Source organism: Crocodylus porosus, unplaced genomic scaffold (assembly GCF_001723895.1).
Source record: "Crocodylus porosus isolate Cpor-Errol unplaced genomic scaffold, CroPor_comp1, whole genome shotgun sequence".
NCBI classification, from domain to species: Eukaryota; Metazoa; Chordata; order Crocodylia; family Crocodylidae; genus Crocodylus; species Crocodylus porosus.
Window position 1 is genome coordinate 48,381,870 of NW_017728907.1, and position 25,549 is coordinate 48,407,418.

At 47.6% G+C, this 25,549-nt stretch overlaps 1 protein-coding gene across 2 annotated transcripts in view; it reads right to left on the reverse strand.

The window, feature by feature from the left end:
• Window positions 1-5,952: 5,952 nt before the first annotated feature.
• MOB3C (MOB kinase activator 3C) overlaps window positions 5,953-25,549 on the reverse strand; it is a 56,354-nt gene continuing 36,757 nt past the window's right edge. For both annotated transcript variants that reach the window (XM_019531373.1, XM_019531372.1), the window contains exons 3-4: window positions 24,624-24,826; window positions 5,953-10,233 (exon numbers count right to left, since the gene is read on the reverse strand). In XM_019531373.1, coding sequence (XP_019386918.1) covers window positions 10,204-10,233; window positions 24,624-24,826 — 233 coding nt within the window. In that variant the 3' untranslated portion in view covers window positions 5,953-10,203. The remainder of the gene's footprint in view (window positions 10,234-24,623; window positions 24,827-25,549) is intronic.

The window sequence follows — 25,549 nt, forward strand, 5'->3', positions numbered from 1 at the left end:
GGAAGTTTAGGTGAGATATTAGGAAAAACTCTCACTTCAGGGTAGTAAAGCTCTGGAACAGGTTCCCCAGAGAGGTGGTGGAGTCTCCATCCTTGGAGGTTTTGAAGAACTTGGCTGGGATGATGTAACTGGGGCTGGTCCAGCTCTGAGCAGGGGGTTGGACTGGATGTGACCTCCTGAGGTCCCTTCCCACCCTCCTTTTCTATGACCTCATGACTTTTAAAAGCAATTGTTTTGGTAAAATGCTCTTTAAACACCCCCATAAACTTCTCCCTTTTTCCCCAGTGGAAAAAGGTCAAAGAAAAGAACAAAAGGGAAGCGAAAATATGTTCCTGAAAACCTGGAAGATTTTATTTAAAGATGGAAAATGCTGGATATAAAGAGAACATTTCTCTTTTCTTCACCAATGGTTCTACAAAGCCACTTGTGCTTTGCCAACCAGCACTTCGGATAAAGATCCTCTCATTGGGAGCAGACCTATTAGCTATTACGCTGTGTTGTGCTTGCTCAGTCATCTGATGGGCATATACGGATGCTCAGATATAAGTTACAACGGCTCCTAGCTACTAAGCTGAAAAGCCCCAAGGCAAGATAGTAGCCTGACCATCACCCTACACCAAACTGCCCAGCATAATTACGTGTGCCTTGCTCAGAAAAACACAAGCCAGCCATGCCAATGAAACAACACAGGAGCGGAGCGTTTAAAAACGACAAGATGCAAGCTTCTCCCCTTGTAATAGTTTCCCTCTTTCTTTACTGCTAATTTAATTAGACCCTCTTTTTTCCTTTCTGAATTCCCACTGACTTTGTTTTGCTCACTGGTAGGAGCAAAAGCTGCCAATTCCTGCACTGTAAGGCTGAGCTGATGAGCTTCTACTGACTGCAGCAGATGTTACGGCTTTATAAAACCAGTCTTTCCATCCCTCTGCCAAGCCAGTAAATGTCAGCCCCTTCAAAGCTGGAATTTTAACTCTCTTGTTAGCTCCAAATTCATCATGGTTGCATTTTTCCTTGCTTTTATTTAATAACAGGCATGTGTCATTAAATAGTGGATCTTGACGGAAGGTAGTTAGTGGGGTCCGCCAGGGTTTGGTACTTGGGACCGGTGCTTTTCAACATCGCCATCAATGATCTGGATGCGGGGGTGAAACGCACGCTGGCAAAGTTCACCGATGACACTATGCTGTGGGGAAGTACAGGTAGGCTGACGATCCAGGTGGACATAGACACGATTAGTTAGATGGGCGGACCAGAACCAGATGCAGTTCAACACTGAGCAGTGTAAAATGCTCTGTCTGGGGAGGAAAAATTCACAGCAAACTTACAGGCTCAGTGGCTCCACGTCCGAAAGGGACCTGCGGGTCAGAATTGGCCATCAAATGAATACGAGCCTCCAGTGTGATGCTACAGTTAGCAGAACAAACGATACGCTGGCATGCATCAACTAATCGCGTCTCAAGCAAAACTAAGGACATTATTCTCCTGCTCTACTCGGCATTGGTGAGGCTGCAGCTGGAGCACCGCGTCCAGTTCTGGGCGCCGCACTTCAAGGAGGATGTGGACAAGCTCAAGAGAGTCTAGAGAAGAGCCATGTGTATGATTCGAGGCCTGAAGAGCAAGCCATATGAGGACAGGCTGACAGATACGGGACTGTTCAGCCTAGAAAACAGAAGACTTCCGGGGGGGGATTTGGTGGCAGCTGACAAATATATCAGGGGAGAGCATCGGGAGGTAGGCGAACAAAGCACCCCAGGGGAAAACAAGGAACAACAGCTATAAACTCCTAGAAGAAAATTTCAGACTGCATATAAGGAAAAACTTCTTCGTGGTACATGTGAGCAGACTCTGGAATAAGCTCCCAGCGGAGGTGTTGCAGGCAGACCTGTTACAAACTAGTCGGGGGGGGAATCAGCAGGCATGGGGGGAGTCCCTGTTCCCCCGAGCACCGCCAGGAGTGACCAGGAATAGCGGTCACAAGCTGGCAGAGGGGAGATCCAGACTAGACATCAGGAGGTGCGACTTCACGGTCGGGGCGGCTAGGGTCTGGGACCAACTTCCAAGAGAAGTGGTGCTGGCTCCTACCCTGGGGGGCTTTAAGAGGAGGCTGGGATCATTTTGACCCCAGTGCTCTTTCCTGCCATGGCAGGGGTCGGACTCGATCTGCTCAGGTCCCTTCCGACCCTACTAACCATGAAACTAGTCGTGTCCCCCAGCCCCCAAACTATTTTCATTGTTCTCTGCTGGACTCTCTCCAAAGTGTCCACATCCTTTCTGTAGGGTGGGGGGGCAAAACTGGACACAGGACTCCGAATGTGGCCTCACCAGTGCTGGACAGGATCATCAGTGCTATCTGCTCCTTACACCCCTAGCTCTTCATACATATATGTAGTAAAAAGCCTATGCAGGGGTGTAAGTTGTAGCCGTGTTGGTCTAAGGACCAAGGCAAATAAGGTCTTTCGGGTGAATCTGATATCTTTTATTAGATCAACTTAAGTTGGTCTAATAAGTTGGTCTAAACTTAAGTTGGTCTAATAAGATATCAGATTCACCTGAAGAACCATGTCTGTAAGAAGACTATGAAAGCTCAAATGCTGCAGTAACAGGAGAGACGGCCATTATTTACAGGGCTGATACCGATGTCACCGCTTTGTCCATTCAAATAAAAAGCCGGGAACAGCCCCATGCTGAAATAAAGCACTGTGCTGCCGCGTGAGCTCTGATGTAGCTCTAATGAGCTGTGGAGGCCATCTGCTCTGCAGAGTCCAAGACTGTAAACTAAAATCAAAGCTGGCATCCTCAGCTGCAAAATGTATAGCCCTCAAGCTACAGCTTCTCGCAACAGGCCAGTGGTGAAATGTGTGTAGCCACTGGGAAAACCCAGCAGTGGGAGACACTCACAGGCCCCATGGGATCAGCAGCAACACACAAAAGAAAAGCAAAATATCGTCTCATAAAATAATCGGGACAACCTCCCAGGGTGCAAGCTGATTGTAAAAATCCCGCTGTGAGGATGGCTCGCCCACACGCACAAGGTTAGGCTCACGGCTGAAGGCTCTTCACATCTGCAGTAGGATGACTGATCCCGGCCCACCTGTGGCCCCATCTCATCCTCGATCCGTGCCACAAACAGAAAGTAGGAAGCTACTCTGACTTTTTCAGCGATTGTAGCATTCATTTGCTCAACGTGGCCTTGAGCACTTCGGATTTACCCAAATGTCTTGCAGGGAATCCACATCCCTGCAGGGATTGAAACTCCAGGTGCCTAGATGCATGCTTGAAACCTTTGACTCCCTGACCCCAAACTTTTGACTCTACACCTGTCTTTGCTGAATCTAAAGCCAAGTGATTTCTCCTGTGTTCCTCTGGTGTGAATCCCAGGCAACTCTCTTGACAGCAATACTGTTACTCCAGGTACATACGAGCTTCTCATTACTAAAAGGGGAATAAAGAAAAATAAAGATATTTTCCTACAGGCCTGGAAAAACGGCTATTCGGTTTTCTTTTTTGGCAGAAGGTAGGGCAGGAAGATAGCGAACCTTAGAGTAACTGTTTCAGAGAGGCATGGATTTTCATAGCCTGTTTTGTCAGGTGCTACGGATGGCTTGCAGAAGTACAAAGGACAGAGGATGGGAGCACTGCTGAGAGAGGTGAAGGTGGGTTCAAGAACTGAAGCTGGCCTGAAGACAGTCCTCCCTGGCTGACAGCCTCATAGGGCCCACAGACTGGATTATGTTAAGTGTGGTCTCAACAGAGACTCTGGATTCATATCCCATCAAGGGGTTAACTGCTTTGTGTATCCCTATTGACCTATCAGCTTCCCACTGTGCCTCTCAGCAGTACTCTTCCCCCTATCCTTTATATTTAAATTCCCACTTATTTAGAGCCCTGCCTTTTGGCAAGTCCATCCATAACAGTGATGAAAGAGAAAGCTTATGTTTCAATGGACCAGTTTGTCTCGAAGGTGCTACCTTGCCTTCTCCCTGGCTTCTAGCTGACGTGGCTAAATCTCTCTACTCATAGTTTTCTTTACGGGAACTGCAAATGTGCCGCCCACCTCCTAGAGTCAGACCAAGGCAATGCTAGCGCCCGATCCTACTAAGACTTGCACACGCCCTTAGCCTGGGAGTACAGGAATGGGGCAGGTTCAGTGCCATGGGACGATTCACCACGTGCAGATTTAAGCCCGTGGGTCAGCCGTTGCCGGATCAGGCCCCAAGTTTATCGCTTGCAAAAGGGAACCTGAATTCTTTCTGCCTTTTCCTTTTACAAGAGCATTTCTATCCATGCTATAATACATGCATCAGCTCAAAGGAACAAGGACTGCATGGATGGTCAGGCTGCTCACACCTTTTTCCATCAAGCGTAGCAAGACAATAATGATAATCAGCAACACATGAAAATCACCGACAAGCATAATCTAACACAGAGCTGTCTACCTGGTGGACCTCAAGAGGTTAATGTGTAGCCCTCAGGATCTCACCCAGCCCTCGCTCCCCTCCTTTGCAGAGTCTCCAGGCTCCTTCCTCTCCCAACGGCTGCCTCTTTGTCCCAGGGGATGGGACAATGCAGGAGGCCAAGAGTGAGTACAGGGCTTCACCTAGGGGAAAGGGTGGGATTGTGGTGGGGATTGTGCCCACACACCGCAGCAGTGGGTTAGGGGAGCATCTACACTGAGTGTAGCCCCCTGGGGTCTTAGAAGTTGGACAGTCCTGATTTCAGAAATAACTCTTGATAGCACTTTAGATGAGAAGCTCAATTATCAACATTCACACCTACCTCTTCTCAGCTACATCCAGTGGAATATAGGAAAAAAAAAAGATACAGGCCCTTGGAGACAACCTTGGTGTCATTAGAAACAACAGCCAGTCATGCAACCTGCTCTCGTGACTCCTTTTCCTAACCCGGTTACAACATCGTTAACGTAAGCAGCACAGAGAGGGACTGGACCGTGCTGAAACCAGGCCATGTAAATGTGGCTAAATGCATGAAGTTAAGTAATACTTTGCAGCCCTTTTCATCTAGAGTTGGTGATGTGCTTTATAAAATGAGAAAGCAAGACAAAATCTGGATAGATTGTTCTCACTGATGGAAGAGGCCCGCCTTAGCTGGGTAAACTCCCCTGGGATGCTCTGGACTTACAGCGAGGTGAGAGAAAGATCAGGACCCAGAGGTAACTCTTCTATTCGTTTTAAATAAGATATAGGGCTAAAAGCCCTTACACCTCAGTTAGACAGGGTGCTTTGGGTAAATCTGGTATCTTTTATGAGACCAGCTAAAATAGTTGGAAAAATTCTTTGCAAGCTTTCAGGTGCAAACACCCTTCTTCTGGCAGAGGGAGCATCCACAGTTGTTTTGCACTCTTCCAAAGATTGGGATATGCCATATCTTCCTCTTGTGCTCTTCCTGGATGGGATATGCCATACCATCCCTCCCTGGAACCTGTACGGAAAGTCCTCAAACAGTTACAACCCATACTAGAGGAAGACCCAATTCTTCAAGAGAACTTCCCAGAACCACTGAACCTGATGATGATGGCCTCATTGTTGGAAGTTAATCAGTAAAGAACGGAAGACGCTGATTTCTTGGTTTCTTTTCATTGATGGTTCTTTAATTAGTAACAGATGAAAACACTTGGAATCCTACCAGTTCTTACAGGCGCAACAAATATTGGAGTGGCACTTATTCCATTTTTTGCTCTTTGTAAAAATATATATATTTGGCAGGTGAGTTGTGTTTTGTTTTTTTTTTTTAAAGAGACATTCACAACAAATGGATCGCTTTGAGCACAAAGAAAGCTGGTGCACATTTCTCCTGGCTTGAACACTGATATTTCATAGCGAAAACTTAGGACAGCACCTGATATAAATATCAATATTATATACTATACAAAACCTTTATAGAAAAAAATGCTGGAAAACACATATATGACTATACTGTGGCTCAGATCATTTCTTTTTTAAACAGAAAAAAAAATCACTTTCCTTCTTGTCAAGAAGACAAGAGGTAGGCAATTGTCAGACAAAGAAACACAGTAACATTAAGACAATGGGACACAAGGCTAGTTAATAGGTTCTCCAAGCACTTAAGAGAAAGTCTCAAGTGTGAGCTCACTGGTCCATTAGAGTTTACATGCTAAAAACCATCAAAGCACATGAGTTGATCACAGTGAGGTGACAGTGTCTCTTAGTGGTATCTGCTTCTCCAAAGCAAAGAAGCATATCAGAAATGCTGACTGCTGTTCCCTTAGGATTGCCTGCCTTCATTCAGGATCAAGACTTGTAGTACATGAAGGTACGCCGCTCCCCCCCATCAATGGGGGAGAACCGACATAGACTATAAACCTTGTCATGTGGTGCGTGTCTTCACAAGACGCAATGCTCCTCTGATGGCACAATCCTGGGATGCTAAAACACAGAACCTGAAATCTTGATGTAAAGTAGCCCCCGATAATATAGAGAACATAAAATTACTCTGCTAATCTTTCTGTAGCAGCAATAGGAAGGTGAGTCGTGTCTTGCCACTCCACCAGATTTCCTTCTGCAAATCCTTCATCTGTTGTGTATGCTGCAAATCCTCCATGGGCTGGTCCATCCTCCGTGGCAAATCCTCCATGGGCTAGGAGGGATCTGCTGGTATACACAAAGTAGGAAAAAAATCCTGATAAGAAGTGCAAACCTGATACTGGCCTGGTTAGCAGCTGTCTGCTCCTGGGACTAACTCTTGCTTAGTCCGGACCATGTTAAATATGTCTTGGAAACACTGTGAAGTTCCCTTCATTGAGTAGAAGGAGGAGATCCGTTTCCTGGGAGAAAAAATGGCTCTTGTAGAGATGGAGCAGTCCACTGGTATGGAATAACGCAGTTATGATTGTCCGTATCCTATGCTGAAAAAGTGGTCTGTTGGCTTTTAACCCTGTAAACCCAGTAAAGATTTGCATGACTTTGAAAATAGTGGGATGGTGGGGAACATTTTACTTAAATGCATTCAATCAACAATCACTTGCTCCATTGTGAACACATTCAGGGAAGCAGCCACCAGCAGTGAATTTGGTTTTGTATATGGAAGTTATTAGACCATTAACTTTTTTTTTTTTTTTTTTAACCTATAAAAAGTGTGAAGACTGATTCAGGTTTTGACGTCACTGACAGCTGCCTGGCTTGGAAAGTTTTGGAAACACCGGGGGTCAGTCAGCTCTCAGTGCCCACTGATACCAAAAGAAAGTGCTGTAGACCTTGAACTCACAGCTTTGAGCCCTTAAAATACAGTCTTTGTTCAGAGACATCTTTGCAGTGAACCTGGATCTGGATTGCAGGCTGATTTAAGGCTTTGTGCAGAGACTTTCTGTGGTCTTAAGACAAAATCTGAGAAGCATGAGCAGTTTTAACTGAGTTTTCTTTTCAGTGGCAGGGCTGTGGTCAGGCCCTAGACTCAGAATGATGTTGCAGGCTCTGAGGCCCAAACACAGAACAAAAATAGGCTGAAAAATGGGGTATGGACATCAGACAAAAGACTCAGCACTACAGCCGAGATGGCAAGAAGGTGGGACTACAGAACCGGATGGGCCCATGGGAGCTGCCATGCTCCTTCTAGCCTGCATGTACGGGCCCACAGCCTGTCCTTCAAGGGCAGGGGCTATCAGAGACCACTGGCATGTTACACACACATGCACGCGCACACAAATACACACACGTACTAGGCTCTGATCATACCCATGCATATCTCTGCTACAGTTATTGCTAGGGAGTGAAATGAACTCTTTCGACTAGGCATTTAATATATACATCTTATTTAAAAAAGGATGAAAATAATGGAATGATCTGGTTTGTGTTTGTGCACTGCTACTCTCTATGGGGTGGATTCAGGATCTCTCCACTGTCCGCCACAGGCATAGCTGAGTTGCTCCATCAGCTCACGGAGCTGGGACGTGTGCCTCTGAGCCCAGAAGGTCTTTACTGGCTCCTTATGCGATGGGATGCCACGTGGCCACGGTAAAGCGACATCCGGGAAGTCCCGGGTGGGCTGAGATCTGCTGATGGGGCAACAATCCCCTTTGTGTCTCTTATACCACGTTTGACCACTGCATTGCATTTGCGTGCACTCGTGTATTGTACTTCGTGAGGTCTTTCACCACACACGTGCCTTCGAGCAGCGGGCATTGCAACAGGTGGTGCATAGTCTGAGGCTCCGTGCCGCAGTCACAGGTGGTTGAACCAGTGGCATAGCCCCACTTCTGCCCTGGTTCCTTGGAGAACCCACCTCTGGCACGTAGGTACGGTTGAGACATCACCGCCTGGACCACGGTTCATCCGCCCCGGTGGCAAGGACTTGGCCACTGGACTGTCCATTTTTCCACTGTCAGGTGTTTTCTTCAGCCTCTCATTCCACACCTGTAGTCGTGTCTCCTTGGTGTGGCATCGAGAAGTTGGGAAGCTGGTGAGGAAGCTCCTGCGTGACTTCAGACATTTGTGTGCTGCGAGGCGGCGGTCTCGCATCTTCAGTTTATTGCAGAATCCACTGCAGAAAGGTGATGGTCGCCCAAGCGTCGAGCCAAATGTGTTTCCATTAGTGGGAGCAGCTGCATGAAAGTCAAAAGCATCGTGCTACTCCTGGCAGCAGTGCACGTGGTCCATGATCTTGATTCTGCACTTCTCTGGCTCTCCCTGGGACCCCTGCCTTTCTACAGGTCAGGTCCTGGGGTTTCTTCTCCATGCTCCCTCCTTCCTTTCTCAGGGTCCCAGGAAAGTTCAGCAAGGGAAGGCATATTGAGGCATAAGATTTTGCCCTCAGTATCTTGCGAGGGATGCTGTCTTTAGCCTGTTGTTTAAACAAGCCACAGCATACCGGAGCTAACGTGTCTCTGGAAAAAAATGAAGTTGCATTTCTTTGGCCTCAGGCTCCAGGGAGTAAGTTGCCAGGTGAAAACACTGTATAATGGACACACAAGAACTAATTCTCTTCCGACTGACACCAGCTTGAGTTAGGGCTAATTCAAGGGAGGTCAGGAGAGGAAGACCATTTTCACCTCAGTGTGAGCAGAGGAAGCCAGGCCCAGGGCTTGAGTTTGAGAAACCAAGTTCCCATTCCCACGTGGGTTGTTGAACGCGGCTCAGGGAGATGAGCAAGATGAAAGGTTCACCTGTAAGACGAGCGATGCAGATGCTGAAGAAGAAGAACTAACGGAGAGCAGTTGGTTTTAAAACCACAGCTATCATTTCAACACTGAAAGAGAAAGCTACTGCCAGAAGCAAAGCAGTATTCCCCGGGGGCATGCAACTTAGATGAATAAGATGATGTACACTGTTTTTTAATTGGGTGCAATAAGTAGGCACTCTTAAACTACTTATACATGGAGAGCTCACCGGGGAATAGGCCGGCACCCCTAGTCGAAGCGCGCAGCATCGATACAGGGACAATGCTGGACTCGTCTCCAAGTTTCAGACCTTTGTCCCTGGAAACAGCCCTGACGGGGGGATCCCAAAGGCTGCACAAGGGTCATCCCCGGTGAAGGAGAGAAAGAAGTGGCTCTGGGTCAGGCACTGGGAACAGCAAACTTGATAGGGGTCTGAAGAAAGGCTCGAATCTTCCACAGGAGCAAGGCAGCTTTTGTGGCTGGAGAATGGCTTTATATTGCTCCGGGGACATCTTCACATTTCTGACCAGGTCTTTGGCTCCACCAAAGAAGAGACCAATTGCAGAAATTGCATCTCAAATTTGACAGCAAGCCTAGTGCATGCTGGGACTGGTGCTTATTCAATAGGCATTAATACTCTGGGCAGGCATCGTTGATACCCGGCACTTAGCTACATATTTCACTCTCCAGGCTCAGCATCGGAGTTTAAGGAGATCCTTATAAAGCTGAGGACACTGCAGCATGATAAAAAGGGGTGGTTGAAAGGACTTGAAGGACATCGGGGGGCTAAGGGAGCAGTCCACAATATGGGCATGTATAAGATGTCTTATTCCATTCGAGCCACTGGTTCTCTAAAAACAGTAAGTCCATAGAGACTGGGATTGTCTTTCAACTGTGTTCAGCAACTCCTAATATGATTCAGGATTTTGCCCAGGCCATAATATGGCTTTTAAACAGTACATATTTCTATAAATTTCAAATCCCCAGCGCCAGTCCTTCGAGACAGATTGTCCCAACATCCCATTGCGAGTTGGTTTGGTGTGACGCAGGCCAACTGCTCTTCAGGAAACCCTTCAGTGGCAAATCCTTTCCGTCATTTCTTTCTGCACAGGGAAAAGAAAAACAGATAAAACACCATGTGCTATTAAGGTGAAGTTTCAGCCAGCTGGAGGGCTACACGAAACACTGTTAGGGTCTGACCGTGCACTTCCAGCAGAGGTGGTTTGGGATGTTGGTTCTCCTGGGCCACGTCTACACAAGACGTTAACTGCACAGTAGCCTAATAACACTGTGTACTAGCGTGCCGGGCAAAACCCATGCTAAGACGCTACTGCGTAGTAGCATAGGCTACTGAACAGTCATCATCTGTAAAAACCCATGCACCAGTGCTACTCCGCAGTAGCACTAGTTACTGCGCATTAATTTAGTACTTGGTTACGCAAGTACTAAACTTAATGCACCGAATGAAGGCGTAGACGTGCTGTTTAATTTGTGACAGATAGTTCCTTATTTGCCCTCTGGTATTTCATCCCTCTGTGTTACACAGTCTCATCTCAGATTTAGTTTGTGAAGCGCACAAAAGCTTTAACCGAGCAGAGCAGCTCAGGCCACAGACAGAGCACGTATCACAACTCACAGACTTGGGCTCTCGTCTTGGCTGTGCTGCCGGGGGACCTAAAACTGTCCCCTCCTCTCCCTGTGGGTCTGTTCTCCCTTATCGAGACTACAAGCTTCTTGGGGTGGGGGTTGTCTCCCCCTGTGTTGACGGCAGCTAGCTCAAAGAGGCTGTGGTTGCCAACAGGCCACATTGCAATGCAAATAATAACCAAGTGGTCATAATCGAGGGCAGCAGGGAAGCTTCCTGCTAAACCACTGATGAGTGCAGGTGCCGATATATCAGTTATCTGGCTCCTGTCAAGGAAGGGTAACACTGACCCTAACAACCAGAAAGCAAGGACTACAGCACAGCCTTCCAGATAAACTCCCTTTGTTCAGTGCCGTTAGGGGGTCTTGTCATGATATTGCAAATTCACTTGGACCCTAAATCAACATCCACAGTTTTGAAACATGAACAAAAAATGCTGCTGAGATCAAATAAAGTTCAACATAAACTGAGCTGGTTGGTTTTGTTATGGGTCATGTTCTCGTTCCTCGTGGGAACTCGGAGCTGGAAGGGACCTCCCTGCATTCAAAGGTTATTCTTGACCCAAGGCTTCCCTAAAATTGCCATATCAAGCTCTTTTGCATACAAGGCAAAAAGCCAGAAACACCAACAACTGCTACAGGTAAAAGCAGGTGAAGTGAGCGTTCTGCAAATGCCCTGCTGTTACAACCATCGGGACTGAATTGGTTAATACTATATTTGCTCAGACACAAGAATAAAATATACCCCTTGTTTTGGGGACGGGAGAGTGGAGGAAAGATTTTTCTAGAGTTGTGGCTGCGTAGAGCAGGCACAGAGCCCAATCTTCAGTTAACTCGCTCTCCTTTTTCTGCTTAACTAAAGCTGAAACCTTAGCTGCTGCAGAAGACTGGTCTCCATGAGGGGATCTATGCTTTTGAAAATTGCTAGAGTCTCCGAAGCTGTGAAATAAGAGGAAAGACACCAAAACCAGCTAGCAGGCAGCAAAACTGCCCTAAGAACAGTGAGCTTGGTTAGTGGAATACCAAGACCATGGAAAAGGAGAGATGCTCATCAAGGCCCCTGGAGTAAAGACGAGCTATTAAGCAATTGGGTGCCTCAGTTGCCTGAACAGTAAGGCTGTAGCTGCACTGTGGAGCAGGAATCAAAGCAGGGGACTTCTATCCCAGTTAGAAAATCAGCTTAATAATGCACCCCGGTTTTGCAGGGCTGGTGTTTAGGGAGAGAATGTGTGGGTTGTATGTGAAAAGATACAAAAACACAGGATCGTGTCCCGTGCCAGAGAAGAAGGCAACACCCTAATGATCCTTTCCTAGCTGACATAGGGTAAAATGTCTTCCTAACCCCAAATTCAGTGATGGAGTGGACTACCAAGACTTTCTTGCCAGGATCCTGAGTTTTCTAAGCGCTTGCAGAAGTGTCAGTGCATCGCAGCTTTAGTGATGGCCAATAGCTAATGCTTTTGAGGAAAAGAAAAGAAAAAAAAAATAGAAGCCAGTAGTATTCATAACAAGAAAGAGAGATCCTGCCTGGCTCCTATAGGCAACGAGAAAAAGCCCTGAAGCCTGGGATTAGCCACCAGCTACCACTGTACAGGCAAGCTGCCTCTGCTCTCCAGTCTGGGCATTGCAAATCCTTGATTCCACACATCGCACGTGCTGAATCTTGAAGCCCAAACCCCCTGGTCCCACCAAACCATCCCTTCCATAAATATATCCAGTTCAATCTTCAAGTGATTCAGGTTCTTGCCCTCATGGCTTGGGCTTTAACTTTGATAGCTTGAAATCCCCTTCCAATTTCCAAGCTACATTGGTTCATAGCCAGTTTGCAGCTATTTGATCCTATGCTAGCATTGGTTTTTGGGCCTGAAAAGCTCTCCTCCCTCCCTCTTGTTTATTCATGGACCTCCATTCGCAGTTATTCATGTATCTATTGCCTTCAAGAGATCATTTCCAACCTGGTCGTTCACTCCCCTGGCAAGGTGATAGACTGCAGTCATGTCCCCCTTTGGCCTTCACTTTGCTAAGCGGACCAGGCCAGGCTCTTCTGGTTTACCCCTCCCTCTGAATAAATCCTTACTCCCCACTTTATTTGCCATCCTGCTTTACTCCTCAATAGGAGTACAGATGTCAGAATCTGGCCCTGAGAAATAGTGGCCCATCACAGTCTACATAAAGCTTCTGCCTTTCTGATTCATTTAGTCTATAAGGTGCATCGTTACCCTGCCTTCTGCCTGACTTCAAACTAACACAGGTAACTACCTCTCTTGAGATTATACTGCTTTCACTTGCCTCTACTAGGGTGCATTGAAGAGTTTCTAGGTACACCCTTAAAATACTCAGTATAACCTTTAAGTACATATTAAGCTATGAGATTTAAGCATGTGCTTAACTGCTTCATTGAGTTAGGGTCTGAGCGACTGAATCCTTAAAGTTTTCTAAATGCTCATGCAGCATAGAAAGTACTGAACAAATGCGTATTCATAGAGTACAAGGCTGCAAGAGACCTTTGCAATGATGCTGTCTGACCTCCTTCATACAACGCAGGGCAGAGAACTGCTCCAAGTTAATTCTCATGTGAGCTAGAGCAGGTCTGGCTGCTTTAAACATCAGTGACAAAGAAACTGCTATGAACTTTGGTAAACTGCTCCAAGAGCTAATTAGGTTGGCTTAAAAGCTTGTGCCTGGTTTCTATCCAGATGTGTCCCGACCTTTTTCATGCTACTTTTGTCTGCTGAAAGGAGGACCCTGCATTGTCAAGTTGCTTTCCCCAAATGGATATATTTGCTAAAGGGTAATGTGGTCACACTTTACCTTCTCTATATTAAGCTAAGCAGATTGAGGTCTTCGAGTCTCTCACAATGAACTACCATAGACCTCGTGCGCTGAGGTCTGTGATAGCCCATTAACGTCAATGGACTGTGGATCAGCCCCTCTGAGTCTAGTCCCCCACGGTATCTAGTTATTCTTGCAAGAGAATGGACACCTTCAACTCATGTTAAAATTACCTGGCATAGAGCGGTCTAAAGCCACTGAGCTTATTCTGCAAGTCACTTGGATTATACCTTAAAAATGCTTCTGTTCTACTTTGGCCTTATCCTGAGATAGTTATCATGAGGAAACAGGTTCATATCCAAACTTCTCCCTTCTTCCATTGTTCAGTGGCTCATTCTGCGCCTGTTCGGACTCGGCATGAAGTCAACAAGAATCCTTCTACGGACTTTCACTGGAGTTCGATGAGACCCCGCACTCTTACTGCCCAGTGCAGAGGTGCTCGACCTCCAGCCCATGGGCTGGGTTGGGGCCAGGTCAAGCCCCACTTCTCTACACCCCCCGCTCAGGGCCAGGTCACATCCCCTTCCCCTGCAGCGCTGGGTTAGAGGTGAGCTGCCCTCTGCTCCCCTCCGCACGGCTCGATGGGGCCCTGTCATGCCTGCCCCAGGTTTTGAATCGGGACCCCCAGATGGACCCGGCCCATGCATGGACTGGGCATTGCCCATGGCACTGGAGGCAGCTGGCAAAACCCTTTGGCATGAAACGTTTGATTATAAAAGCAGGTTTTCCTAGCTTGTGGTCTCCCTTCCAAAGCAGCAGGCTGTGATGCATGGTTTACGTCTAGGTCCTGCATATGCAAATGTTTACTCTGGGTGCTGGGTTGGTGGGCTTCAAATCTTACAACCGTTGGACAGAAAACTGAAACATTTATCTCATGCCCAAACTGGTAAAATGATCACTGAATAAATATATGTCAAGTAAATGATCTGACTTCTTTAAGAGGAAGCCCAAGAGAGAACCACCGCTCATACAGAACTTTAGGAGCTCGGTAGGCAATTAACACTGGAAAATAAATCACCAGAGGAAAAGAAATCTGTATTCACAGATGCCCCTTTTAGAATATTAAATGCAGAGCACAGAGCACTAATTACTTGCTGGAGGTTTATAGTCATTAAAAAGGGGTCATTACCGAGCTAGAAGAAGAAACATTATTTATGTGGCACACAAATACGCACCAAGACATCATGGTGTCATTAAAGGGGTGCTTTTAATAGCCACAGAAGTGAAGACATTTTAAGACTGGAAGCTCTCATTTCCTCCCAAAAGCGATCATGTCAATTGAAAAGTCACAAAGACGACCTTAGTACGACTCCAAGATCAGAGGAAAAAAAATTCCCCCCTCACTTCCACTGTTTTGCACACACACACACACACACACATGCAGATAGATAGATAGATAGATAGAATGTATTTTAAATACATGCTATTTAAATAGGCAGCCTGGGAGCTAACCCTCTACAGCATGCAATACCCTGCTTTACAGCTCTGGATTCACGCCATTTAAACATAATAAAATCAATCCATTTCCCAGCCAGGGTCTAAACCATCCGGCCTCCGCCTGTGAAACAGTGCCACCTCCTTGCAGTCCAAAGGGAAAACACAGTAGCTGTAAGGGAGGAGAGCAGAGATGCTAAATGGCTAGCTTAGGACAGCAGCATCTTGCATTTGCCAGATGTAAAGGACCATGCTTTAAAATGCAGTTCCTTTAGAAGAGCTGCCCTGAAGTTAGAAGAGCTGCCCTGAAGAGGCTGCCTCTTCTTTGAGAGCATCCCTGCAAATTGCATGTCAACATTTGAGCGGCAGGTCCAGTATGAGAGTTAGGGGGAACTGGAGGCCTCATATCCAACACTGCCATCCACAGACAGCTAAAAAGCTGCTTGGTAAAAGCAAAAGCAGTTCCCAGTCTGACTTGAATGCTCTCCAGACCACAAGTCATATAGAAAGTGAGGACTGGAAGGGAATCACATCCGGTCCAACCCCCTGCTCCAAGCAGGACCAGCCCCAACTACATCATCCCATCCCTTTGTCAAGCTGGGTCTTAAAATCCTCTCTTCCACCACCATCCTGGGTAACCCAGTCCAGTGCTTCAGCATCCTCCTTTTGAGAAAGGTTTTCTTAATATCTAACCTACACTTGCCTTGCTGCAACATGAGCCCATTGCTCCTTGTCCTGTCACCTGCCCTCACTGAGACCAGCCCAGCTCCGTCCTCTTTGCAGCCCCCGGCAGGGAGGTGAAGGCTGCTACTCAACCCCTCTCAGTCCTGCTTCTTTACATGCCCAGAAATCCCTCAGTGTCCCCCAAGGGCTGCACATGAAGATGCAAGTGAATACCAGCTATGGAAACCAACTTCCATTCAGTCAAAAGGAGCCTTTTCCTTTCCAATGGCTCCGGCACCCGCTGGCACTCAGCATTTCCCCGCTGGACCTGCAGAGTGATGCTGGCAAAGCAGTGACCTGACTGCCTTGGACAAATCATCTTGCTCCTGTTTTTCCCTGGCTCAGCCCTTCATAATCAGCAGAGTTGATATGGGAGAGGAATTTGTACAACTGGTCCAGGCACATGAGGAGGGGTGTTTCTGTTCACTTCTAAACTGAATCTGACTGAGGACTCCCTGGAGGTTTCCGGGAAGAAGGAAGGACGGTCATCAGGAGAGACACAAATGGCAAAATAGTTTCTTAGCACCCCTTTAAGAGCTGGCTTTGTGATATTGCCAATAAGGCCATAAGAAGCTGGAACCTGTGATTTTAAGTATATGCCTTCGTCATTTCAACTTTTAATGTCTTTTTTTTTTTTTTTAATGCAGCTAGGGAGGGGGAAAAAAGCTGCAAGGACGGGGCATCAGGGTAAACACCAGAAATGACCCAACTTTAGGACTAAGAAGAAAAATAAAACAGGCTGGTTCTAAAACACACACACACAAGCCAAGCTAAATGATGCAGGGGGAGAGGGAAAAGAAAGAAAGGTTCCTGATCCTCCAGCTCTGTAAAACTAGATCAACCTAGGGAGAGCTAATGAGCGTGCACAGATGCCTCATTAGCAGTGAGCGCAGGCCTAGTGCTTTCGGTGCACACTGCTCCCTGAAATGCTACGTACTGACCTTGGAGAGTGGGTGGTTGGCACTTCACAGGGAGAAAGTTTTGTGGGAGGAAATGAGATCTGGGATCAAGAAGGGAACCACGAAGGGAACTGTCACCTCCACAGACGCTTGGTGAATCGAGGTCGGCGTTTCTCATGAGCTACCAGTAGTCCAAGGAGCTTACAGTGGCCCATAGGGATGCACTGGTGTTTTCCCCCTATATTTCTGATCTTCAGTCCTGGATGCCAGGCCCTGCAAGGTCTGCTTGGAGCATGACTCTAAAGCATTGCTGAGGTCTAGATGAGATGACATGCCATCAGGCTAGCCTGGCATGACGAACCCCCAGAGCTGAGCAGCTGAAGAAATCACAGAATTGTAGAAAATGAGGGTTGAAGGGACCTCCGGAGGTCACGCCTGCTCCAACCCCCTGCTCCAAGCAGGACCAGCCCCAACTACATCATCCCAGCCTGATCCAGGGCTACAGCCAACGTGCGAAGGAGTTAGTACCTGCCACTGGGCGCTACAGAAAGAGCTGTGAAGGCATAGGGGTCTGTGACACACACTGCATTTGGGACAAACCAGTTAAGTCTGATACTACATTCAACCAGGTTTGGTTTCAAACTGGTTTATGTGCACTGAATGTCTGTTCTGTTGCAGGTTTAAACCAGCTTCTGATCGGGTTTGTGTGTGATCTGGACTGCCAGGCTGTCTTAAAAGCTTCCCCCGTCCGATCACCTTCAAACCCATCGGGAAAGCAGCCTCCCAACCAGCAGGCTAATGACAACTTCATTCAGCCTGAAATGCTACGGGTACAATTCAGACCTGTATTCAAGCCCAGCAAAATAGAAGTCTTGCTCACTGATGCAAGGGCTGGGCTTGGTGAACCTGCCTCCCCCTCTCAGCTGCAGCAGACACCAGGAGTGAGTGGCCAGGCCACAAACCCTTTCTAGACAGAGACATCCATTTTTCTAAACAGGATACCCCTCTAAAGCTTGCATTGCATATCTGATGCTGCTTCCTTCGGCTCCAAAGAGTTCGTGGAGGTGCAGCAAGTTGGGTACAGCTTAAAGAGGACGGTGTCTTTGAGCCCCCAGATACGCAGCAACCAGAGCGCCCGAATCCCAGCCCACGTTCTGCCACGGGGCCAAACTGCCTGTTACATATGTGCCGGCATAAGCCATGTCATGACCTATAGGCTATGAAATGTTTCAGACAAATCTGGTTTTTCTACTAAGCAGAAAATCCTGGAACTTTTCTACTTTCCTTTCCCTAGTCCCTAGACTCTTCAATCATGCTCCCCCACACACTTCTTTTTAAAGTAAAGAAATGAATTGGTTGCTTCTCGGTGACAAAACACCCACGCAGTTTTCTCAGCAAGGCAGAAAGGCTCAGGCGACACAAGCCCAACAAATGTAACAGGCAGATCCCACGGAGGTGACCCAGCTGGGTGATGTTCAGGGCCAGTCTGCACTGGGTAAATAGCCATATATAGGATGAGGCCTCCTGAATCATCAAGTCTGCTACCCTGCATTTACAAGCAATCATTAAGCCAAGGAACACCCTAAATCACCACTTCAAATCCTCCCCCAAACTGCCAGGCACAATATCCGCAACACCATACAACACGCCGTAGGTAAAAACAGGGGAGACGAGGGCATTGCCAGTGCCCTGCCACTGCAGAGGTAGGGAACTACTTGGATAATATCTGCTCAGCTCCAGACCCCATCGCGTGCTACAGAAGAAGGCAAGACGCATCAGGATTTCTGGCAAACAAGGTTCTTTGGGTAAATCTGATACCTTTTATTAGACCAACGTAACGAGCTGGAAGAATTATTATTGCAATTCTTATGGAATAATTTTTCCAGCTATTAGAGTTGGTCTATTAAAAGATGTCAGATTTACCCAAAGGACCTTGCCTACCTATGTCCTTAGACCAACACGGCTCCAACCTACGTACCTACACCTACAACCTACATCTCTGGTAATTTGACATAGGGGGAAAAACTCCATCCTGCTTCAGATTTGGCACTCTGAATGACCCTGAATGCCAGAACAAGACTTTCTTGCTAGGCACCTCTGATTTTTCTAAGAGGCAAGGATTCTTGTGCGTGATATCTTTCATCAGACCAACAGCATGATTGGGATCGATTTTCTAAATAACTCCTGGCGCTGGCGATTATATGCAAAATGTTGTATGCAAGATGTTGCAGCAAGAGATAATTGCAGCATTAATGCAATGCTTGCTCTCTATCATGACGAATAATGAGTAGATGTGGGGTCCAATAGCACCAGCTTGGCCACTCATGTGGCATGAGATGGACGGTGAATTGTGGCCTATGGGTTCCACGAGACAGTAAAGCGTCTTTAAGCGATGAACCCAAGAGCTCAGTCCCATGGTGGACTTCACCCTCGTGAAGCCGCATGACTGGTTGCTTGAGCGTTAAGACATGCAATTAAATAATATTTTTTTGCAAAAATCTAGTTGGTCTAATAAAAGCTATCACTTCTTCCATGATCAGCGGGCTTGCAATCTTCTTTCTGAATAGATGGACAGGAGTTGGAAGTGTTCCCTTTAAATGGTCTGGGAGCCCCCAGAGCTCCCTTGGCCTAGCTCCCTGGCATAGCTTCCTTGGTCTTCTTTGGAGGGAGCCACAAGCTCCTAATGGAGCAACAGGCTTCGTCCCACAGGGGACCCCACACATGGTTTTGTCTATTAAGGCAATTAACTGCATCCAGTCTTTCCCTTGTACTCCTCGCCTCGTGACTTCCTTCTCCATAGATTTCATAGATATTTAGGGTCAGAAGGGACCTCGGTACATCGAGTCCGACCCCCTGCCCTGGGCAGGAAAGAGCGCTGGGGTCAGATGACCCCAGCCAGGTCATCTGACCCCAGAGTAGTTGCATCTACCTATTATGTGTAGTCTTCCACTTGGGGAAGAGACGTTTTGTTTGTTATCCATTCGTACCCTGCCTGGCACAACGGGCTGGTACCCGCTGGCATTAATGCAATGCAAACAATAATACTCTCCCAGGTAGATAACTGCTGGAGTTACTAGTGCAGGAAGGAAGATCCGGTGCTCCCCTGAACCAGGTTCAGTCCCTCCTCCCCTCTCACTCTGTCCGTGACTCTAACAAGTGGATCCTTGGGGGGTGGAAAAAAGAGAGGAAAAGATTACAGTGTGCCAGAGGAAGAGAGCGAGAGGATCAAGGGCTGCAGCAGTGCAGTGGCAGGGAATGTGTAACATGAAATACGCCCTGATGATTTCAGAGTGCAGACCGTGCCCCGTCCTCCAAAGGAAAGCAAAAGATCCCGATAGTCCCGGCCACGCTGACCTAGGGGAAAATTCCTCCTCGCCCCCAAATCTGGTGACTAGTGCAACTCTGAGCACGTGAACAAGACCCATGAGCCAAACACCCATGAGCCAAACACCCATTACTAACACGCTTCAAATACCCATAGAAGGAATCAGGACTCATGACAGAAGTGATAGCTTTTATTAGACCAACTAGATCTTTGCAAAAAAATATTTAATTGCATTTTTTTGCGAAAATGTTTCTTGTAAAAATCTAGTTGGTCTAATAAAAGCTACCACCTCTACCACAAGTCCTGATTCCTTTTGCCTCTGGACCAATACGACTACAACCTGGATACTTTCAAATACCTGTAGGGTACTTATAAGGAGGATGGAGATGGACTTTTCTCTGTGGCTGCAGAGGACGGGACAAGGAGCAACGATCTCCACTTGCAGCAAGGGAAATTGAGGGTGGAGATTAGAAAGACCTCTGTCACTAGGAGGGTGGTTCAGCTTTGGAATAGGATAGAGAGGTTGTGAAATCTCCATCCTTGGAAGTTTTTCAGAGCAGGCTGGACAGACACATGGCTGGGATGGTCGGGGTTGGGATGATCCTCCCTTGGGCGGGGAGTTGGACTAGATGTGACCTCCTAAGGTCCCTTCCAACCCTACCATCCAAGCAGTGCGGCACAGCCCACCCATCATTAGCCATGGCCAATGTCCAGTGTTTCAGAGGGACCGTCGCTCCCTCTCCACCCTTATGCTAGCTGTGACGGGCAAAGGGAGAAAACATCCAACGAGCAGAGAGAGCAGGAGCTGCGCTACGTTGTCTCCGAGGCTGACAATCTCGGCATCTCTTCCGGTCCCCGATCCTCCCCTTACCCGAAACAGCCAGCGAGGCTGCGGTCGGAGGCGGGCGGAGGAGGAACGCTCAGCAGTTGTCACAGCTGCATTTTAATTGGCCCGCCGCTTTAAACAAAAGGCCCAGCTGTTCCAGCTGGTGCTACATTAATTTCCACAATTATATTCTCCAGGGGAGTTCAGCTGGCTGGCGAGGAAATAAGCATTGATCTAACTGCTTGCAAACGCCTACTAATTGGCTCGGGGAGAAGAGGGTGACGTGGACTGGAGGACTGTTCATATGGGAACATAAGAAGGCCTCGCCAGTGTTATGTGCTCAAGCCAACTCCAACCCAAGATGGGCCAAATTATGATTCGAAGCAGCTGCAATCCTCTACAAGCAGGGTTATACCGAAGCCAGGGGGCTATTGTCTAGCAGTTATAGTAGGACCCGAAAAATAAGGCAATCTGAGTTCTGCCCCAGGGCCTGCCACTGATTTGTCATGTGACCTTAACTTCTCCATGCCTCGGTTTCCTTTACCCAGCGAGGAGGATGAGTCCAATGGTCATCTGTAACAAAATAGCAGATGGCCACGGTGACGTCTGGTGGCCACTTAGCCTCTGTCCCACCCTGTTCTCACGGCCGCCTCCCCTTCTACTTCCCTGCCACTCCTTGACGTAAATAAGGACTCAGAAACGGGAGATTGCTCTCGAGTGAGATCTCATCATGGCCTAATTTCTCATCACCTTACAGGCTAATTTTGTGGCATCCTCTTTTCCCCACACTCAAGCCTTGCAGGTGTTTCCAATCAATCACTGCAAGACGTATGCTCTACCCTGTTCCCGGGCTCAGTCAATTCAGTGTGCTCTCTAGCCGCGTCTTGGCCCCTCAGGCCCTGTCTCTAGCCTTCCTGCCAGGCCTATTACCTCCCTGCCCTGTTCCCATGCTCTAGCCTGCTCCCGGGATGGCTAAGACCTCTCCCAATAGTCCCAATCCCAAACCACCGGTGCTCTCTAGGCAAGTCCACAATATTACACTTGCCAGCCCTACTCCTGGTGCAAGCCAAGAGCTCCTCTGCAGCCGTCCTGTTACACCATCATACAGCACGTTGGGGTCCGTGGGTGAGAAGTACAATATGGTCTATTATTTACTTATTCTTGCATCCATTCACGCAGCGGGGCAGGAAATCGAGGTGGCTGAGTGTCACACGACTGCACTGGTGTTAGCAGAGAAACTTCCACTTATTGCGTCTTACAGGAAAGCATGGTGGGAGGGGGAAGGGGGAATGGGTTATTACAGAAGCATTTTTCTCCTCTCTCAGCCTCTGCAGTTTGCTTGTCTTTAATAATCTTGGAGGCACTATCTGGAAACAAGCAGCTCCCACCTGACACACGCTAAGATTGCCTCCTGATGTCTAAGCCAGAGCAAGGGCTGTGGCAGGACACATCTGTTACGTCGGCTGCTGAGAGCCTATGGGGATTGTGGCTGGCATCTCTGTGGCACTAATAAGCCATATTTTCTGCGTGTACAGCAGAGAAAAGGGCTATAAAAAGCTATGAGTCCACACTCACTCACATGGGATCTGGCCTTGGACACTGTGCACGCAACTGGCAAAATTAAGCTGTCCCTGGGGCACACCAGACGGGTCCATGGCAGGGGGATTGAACCCCCTTGTTCTTAGGAAAAGGGTCCTGGGATTTTTCTGGTAGGAACTTGATTGTCTAAATGTGGGCAAACATTACAGGACTCAATTTCTCCACCTCCATAGGCTACATAATAGACTTAACCTTACCGGGGCTTGAACCGCGGACTCTATGGGCGTGGAGGGATGACCGCATTACTCAGGATAAGTCACATATGCCAGTGTAAATTCAGCCAGGATCACGAAAGGACAGCCATGCAGTTAACATGGGGTGCTCAGCTTTGCTGCACTTTACCACAAGGAAGAACATTAAAAATCAGTTTGTTGAAGGCAAACAGCTACTGTGGGATGAACACAGACAGATGAAACCTAAACCAGGATAACTTGCACTGGGATTTCTTTCAAGGGTAATTCTCCACTAGTTTGGGGGAACCTATCCTGGCTTAGGGATATATCATTTGTCTTCTACTTTTTATGCTGACTGCACCAAGGGTAAATGTTTCATCTGTCCACATCCTATGTATTTCACCCAAGAATAAGGAGCTCCATTTGGTTCTGGGTGAACTGATGCACGTCCAAAGAAAACTCATCAGTGGCTATGCCAGATCTTTCAGACACTTGAGTCTGGATCCGTGTTTGGGTGTTGGCCGATGGGATCACAGAGAGATTTACAATTAAGCAAAGCAGAGGCAGGGATGAGCTTGGCTTGTTTCATTTAAATTGCATCCCACCAAAATGCTCCCCTTCAGCGAACCCATAAATCATGTGGCAGGCCAGATACATCACCTGTATCGAATGCCGTTGAGCAATCGGAGGCTATAGAGGTGCCCCCATTCTAGCCCCATGACGTTCATTAGGTGCTAACGATTTACAGCACCCAGGCATCAGTCAAGAAGGAAAGACAATTATGGTCTGTGTCTTGTCGATGCCGGAGGAGCTTCGTGATGAGAAGGCTGAGGAAGTGGAGCAGAGGACTGATCACTGCCGAGCCACGGACAGCAGGGACTCCAGGCTATAATATGAGGATACAGATCAGGACCAGTTCACCTGATACGATCAACAGGGATGCCACTGTGTTTTGAGCATCCCTTGGCGAGCATCCCTGGGCGGAGTCACAGTCAAAGCCGTCAGGCAAGATGGGTAATTAAGTAGGCAGGAAAAGGCAAGGGAGGATGTCTTTCTCCTTCCTCCCCACTCTCTTCTGGAGCTGGCGTCTCTGGACCTGGCTGCACCAGCCATTTGGCACTACCACAAAGCTACGACACGGTGCTCACGGTGCCGTTCTTCGCAGAGCAAGGAAAGAGGGTGGACTCAAGGGTCCTTATCCCTTACCTGTCCATTTCTGTGGCCTTCAGGTCACCCAACCAAGTTCCCACGCAGGGACCAATCCCCATATACTACAATACTACTGTCGTATTACTATTCGGGCAGCTAAGAGGAAGTCAATTAACTTAATGTCTTATTGTTCTTCGTGGCACAGGTGTTAATGACTGTCTCTCCTTTTTAACGGTCTTGATGCACAGGTAACGGAGCTAACCTTTCTTAGGGCTATTCTGCTGCCCGCTAGCTGTCTTTCTCCTCCTATTTCACAGCTTTGGAGACTCTTTAGTTTTTTTCCAAATCATATATCTACCCATGGAAACCAGTGTTCAGCAACAACTAGGGTTTCAGCTTCAGTTAAGCAGGAAAGAAAGGGCTAGTCAGCTGAAGGTTAAGTCCCTGCTCTATGCCGCCATAAGTCTGGAAAATTATTTTTCCCCTTCATTCTGCCTTTCAACAGCAAGGTGCATATTATACTCTACAGTGTGTTGTAGTCAAGAAAATATGGTAACATGCAGGCACCATGGCAGAGGCAGGGTATAAGGGATGATGTATAAAATTATGAACTTAGATGGGAAATTCTTCCTAATTGCAACAGACAGCTTAGGAGAAAGCATGGAGGTCTAACAAAGCAATAGGGATCGTGGCTGACATTGCTGGCAGAACTACGGCAGACATCAATTTCCCGATAAGAAACCAGACGGGGAAAATCCAAAGAGCAAACAGGCGCAAAAGGTGAGGGCATCTGCGAGGGGCTGACGCTGTGCCGTCCCCCTGCCCACGGGATCATGTCGCCCCCCGTACAAAACAGACAGCGAGTTACCCTCGCAGATCACGTTCTTACCAAGGGCTCCAGCTCCCGGTGGTCGATGAGACTGAACTCCCTGATGAAGTAGTAGAAGTGCTTGTAGCAGGTGTTGACGTGTGCTTCAGCGCCCATGCTGATGATGCTGTCGAAGTGGTGGATGTAGACGTGGACGAAGACTCGGAAGAGGCGGGTGAGGATCTTGGTGCACACCTGCTGGAAGTTCTTGGGGAAGGGGATCCCTGCAAGACAGACACGAAAGGAGCCACTGTCAGGTCCCATATGCCTCTCAGTTCCCAAGCAACAAACGTGCTGAAAGCCTGAGTGCATTATCATCCTAGTAGCAACACAGAGTAATTCTCACCACGGCTCATTGCACTCATCGTCATCATCTCCCTGTTACCTTGTGCGTCCCTGTTTGTTTTCCTGTAGCCACCTGTTGCCTCTCACATTACACTGAAAACCTAATTCTGTAAAGATTAATTCACGTGCTTAACTGTAGGCACTGAGAATTGTTTCCCCACCGTCAATAGGAAGTTCCCCGCTGAGTCTGTTAGACAAGCACTTGATTGGGATAGTTTAGCTAGCAAAGATCCTGCCTTGAGCATGGGGTTGGGCCAGATGCAACTTCCTCAAGTCCTTTTCAGCCCTATTACCATAATATATCACATACAACATGCACCCCCTTTTTCATAAAAGCAGCTTTTCAAATTGCAGTATTCATTATATATGTTAGTATGGTAATAGGATATAAGGTCATAGCAGTTTCTATATCCTAGGCCTCTGCAGGGGGAGGGGCAGGGGAGAGGAAGAAGGTGCAGCAGAAATAACAGAGCCAGAAAACAAGCATGCTGGGATCACTAGCTGATGCTATTAGTTATTTCCTGATACTTTTCAAGGAAAGATTTTTTTTTCTTCATTCTTTCTTTCAAAAGCAAGGTATGTCTCTTACTCCAGGGCATGTT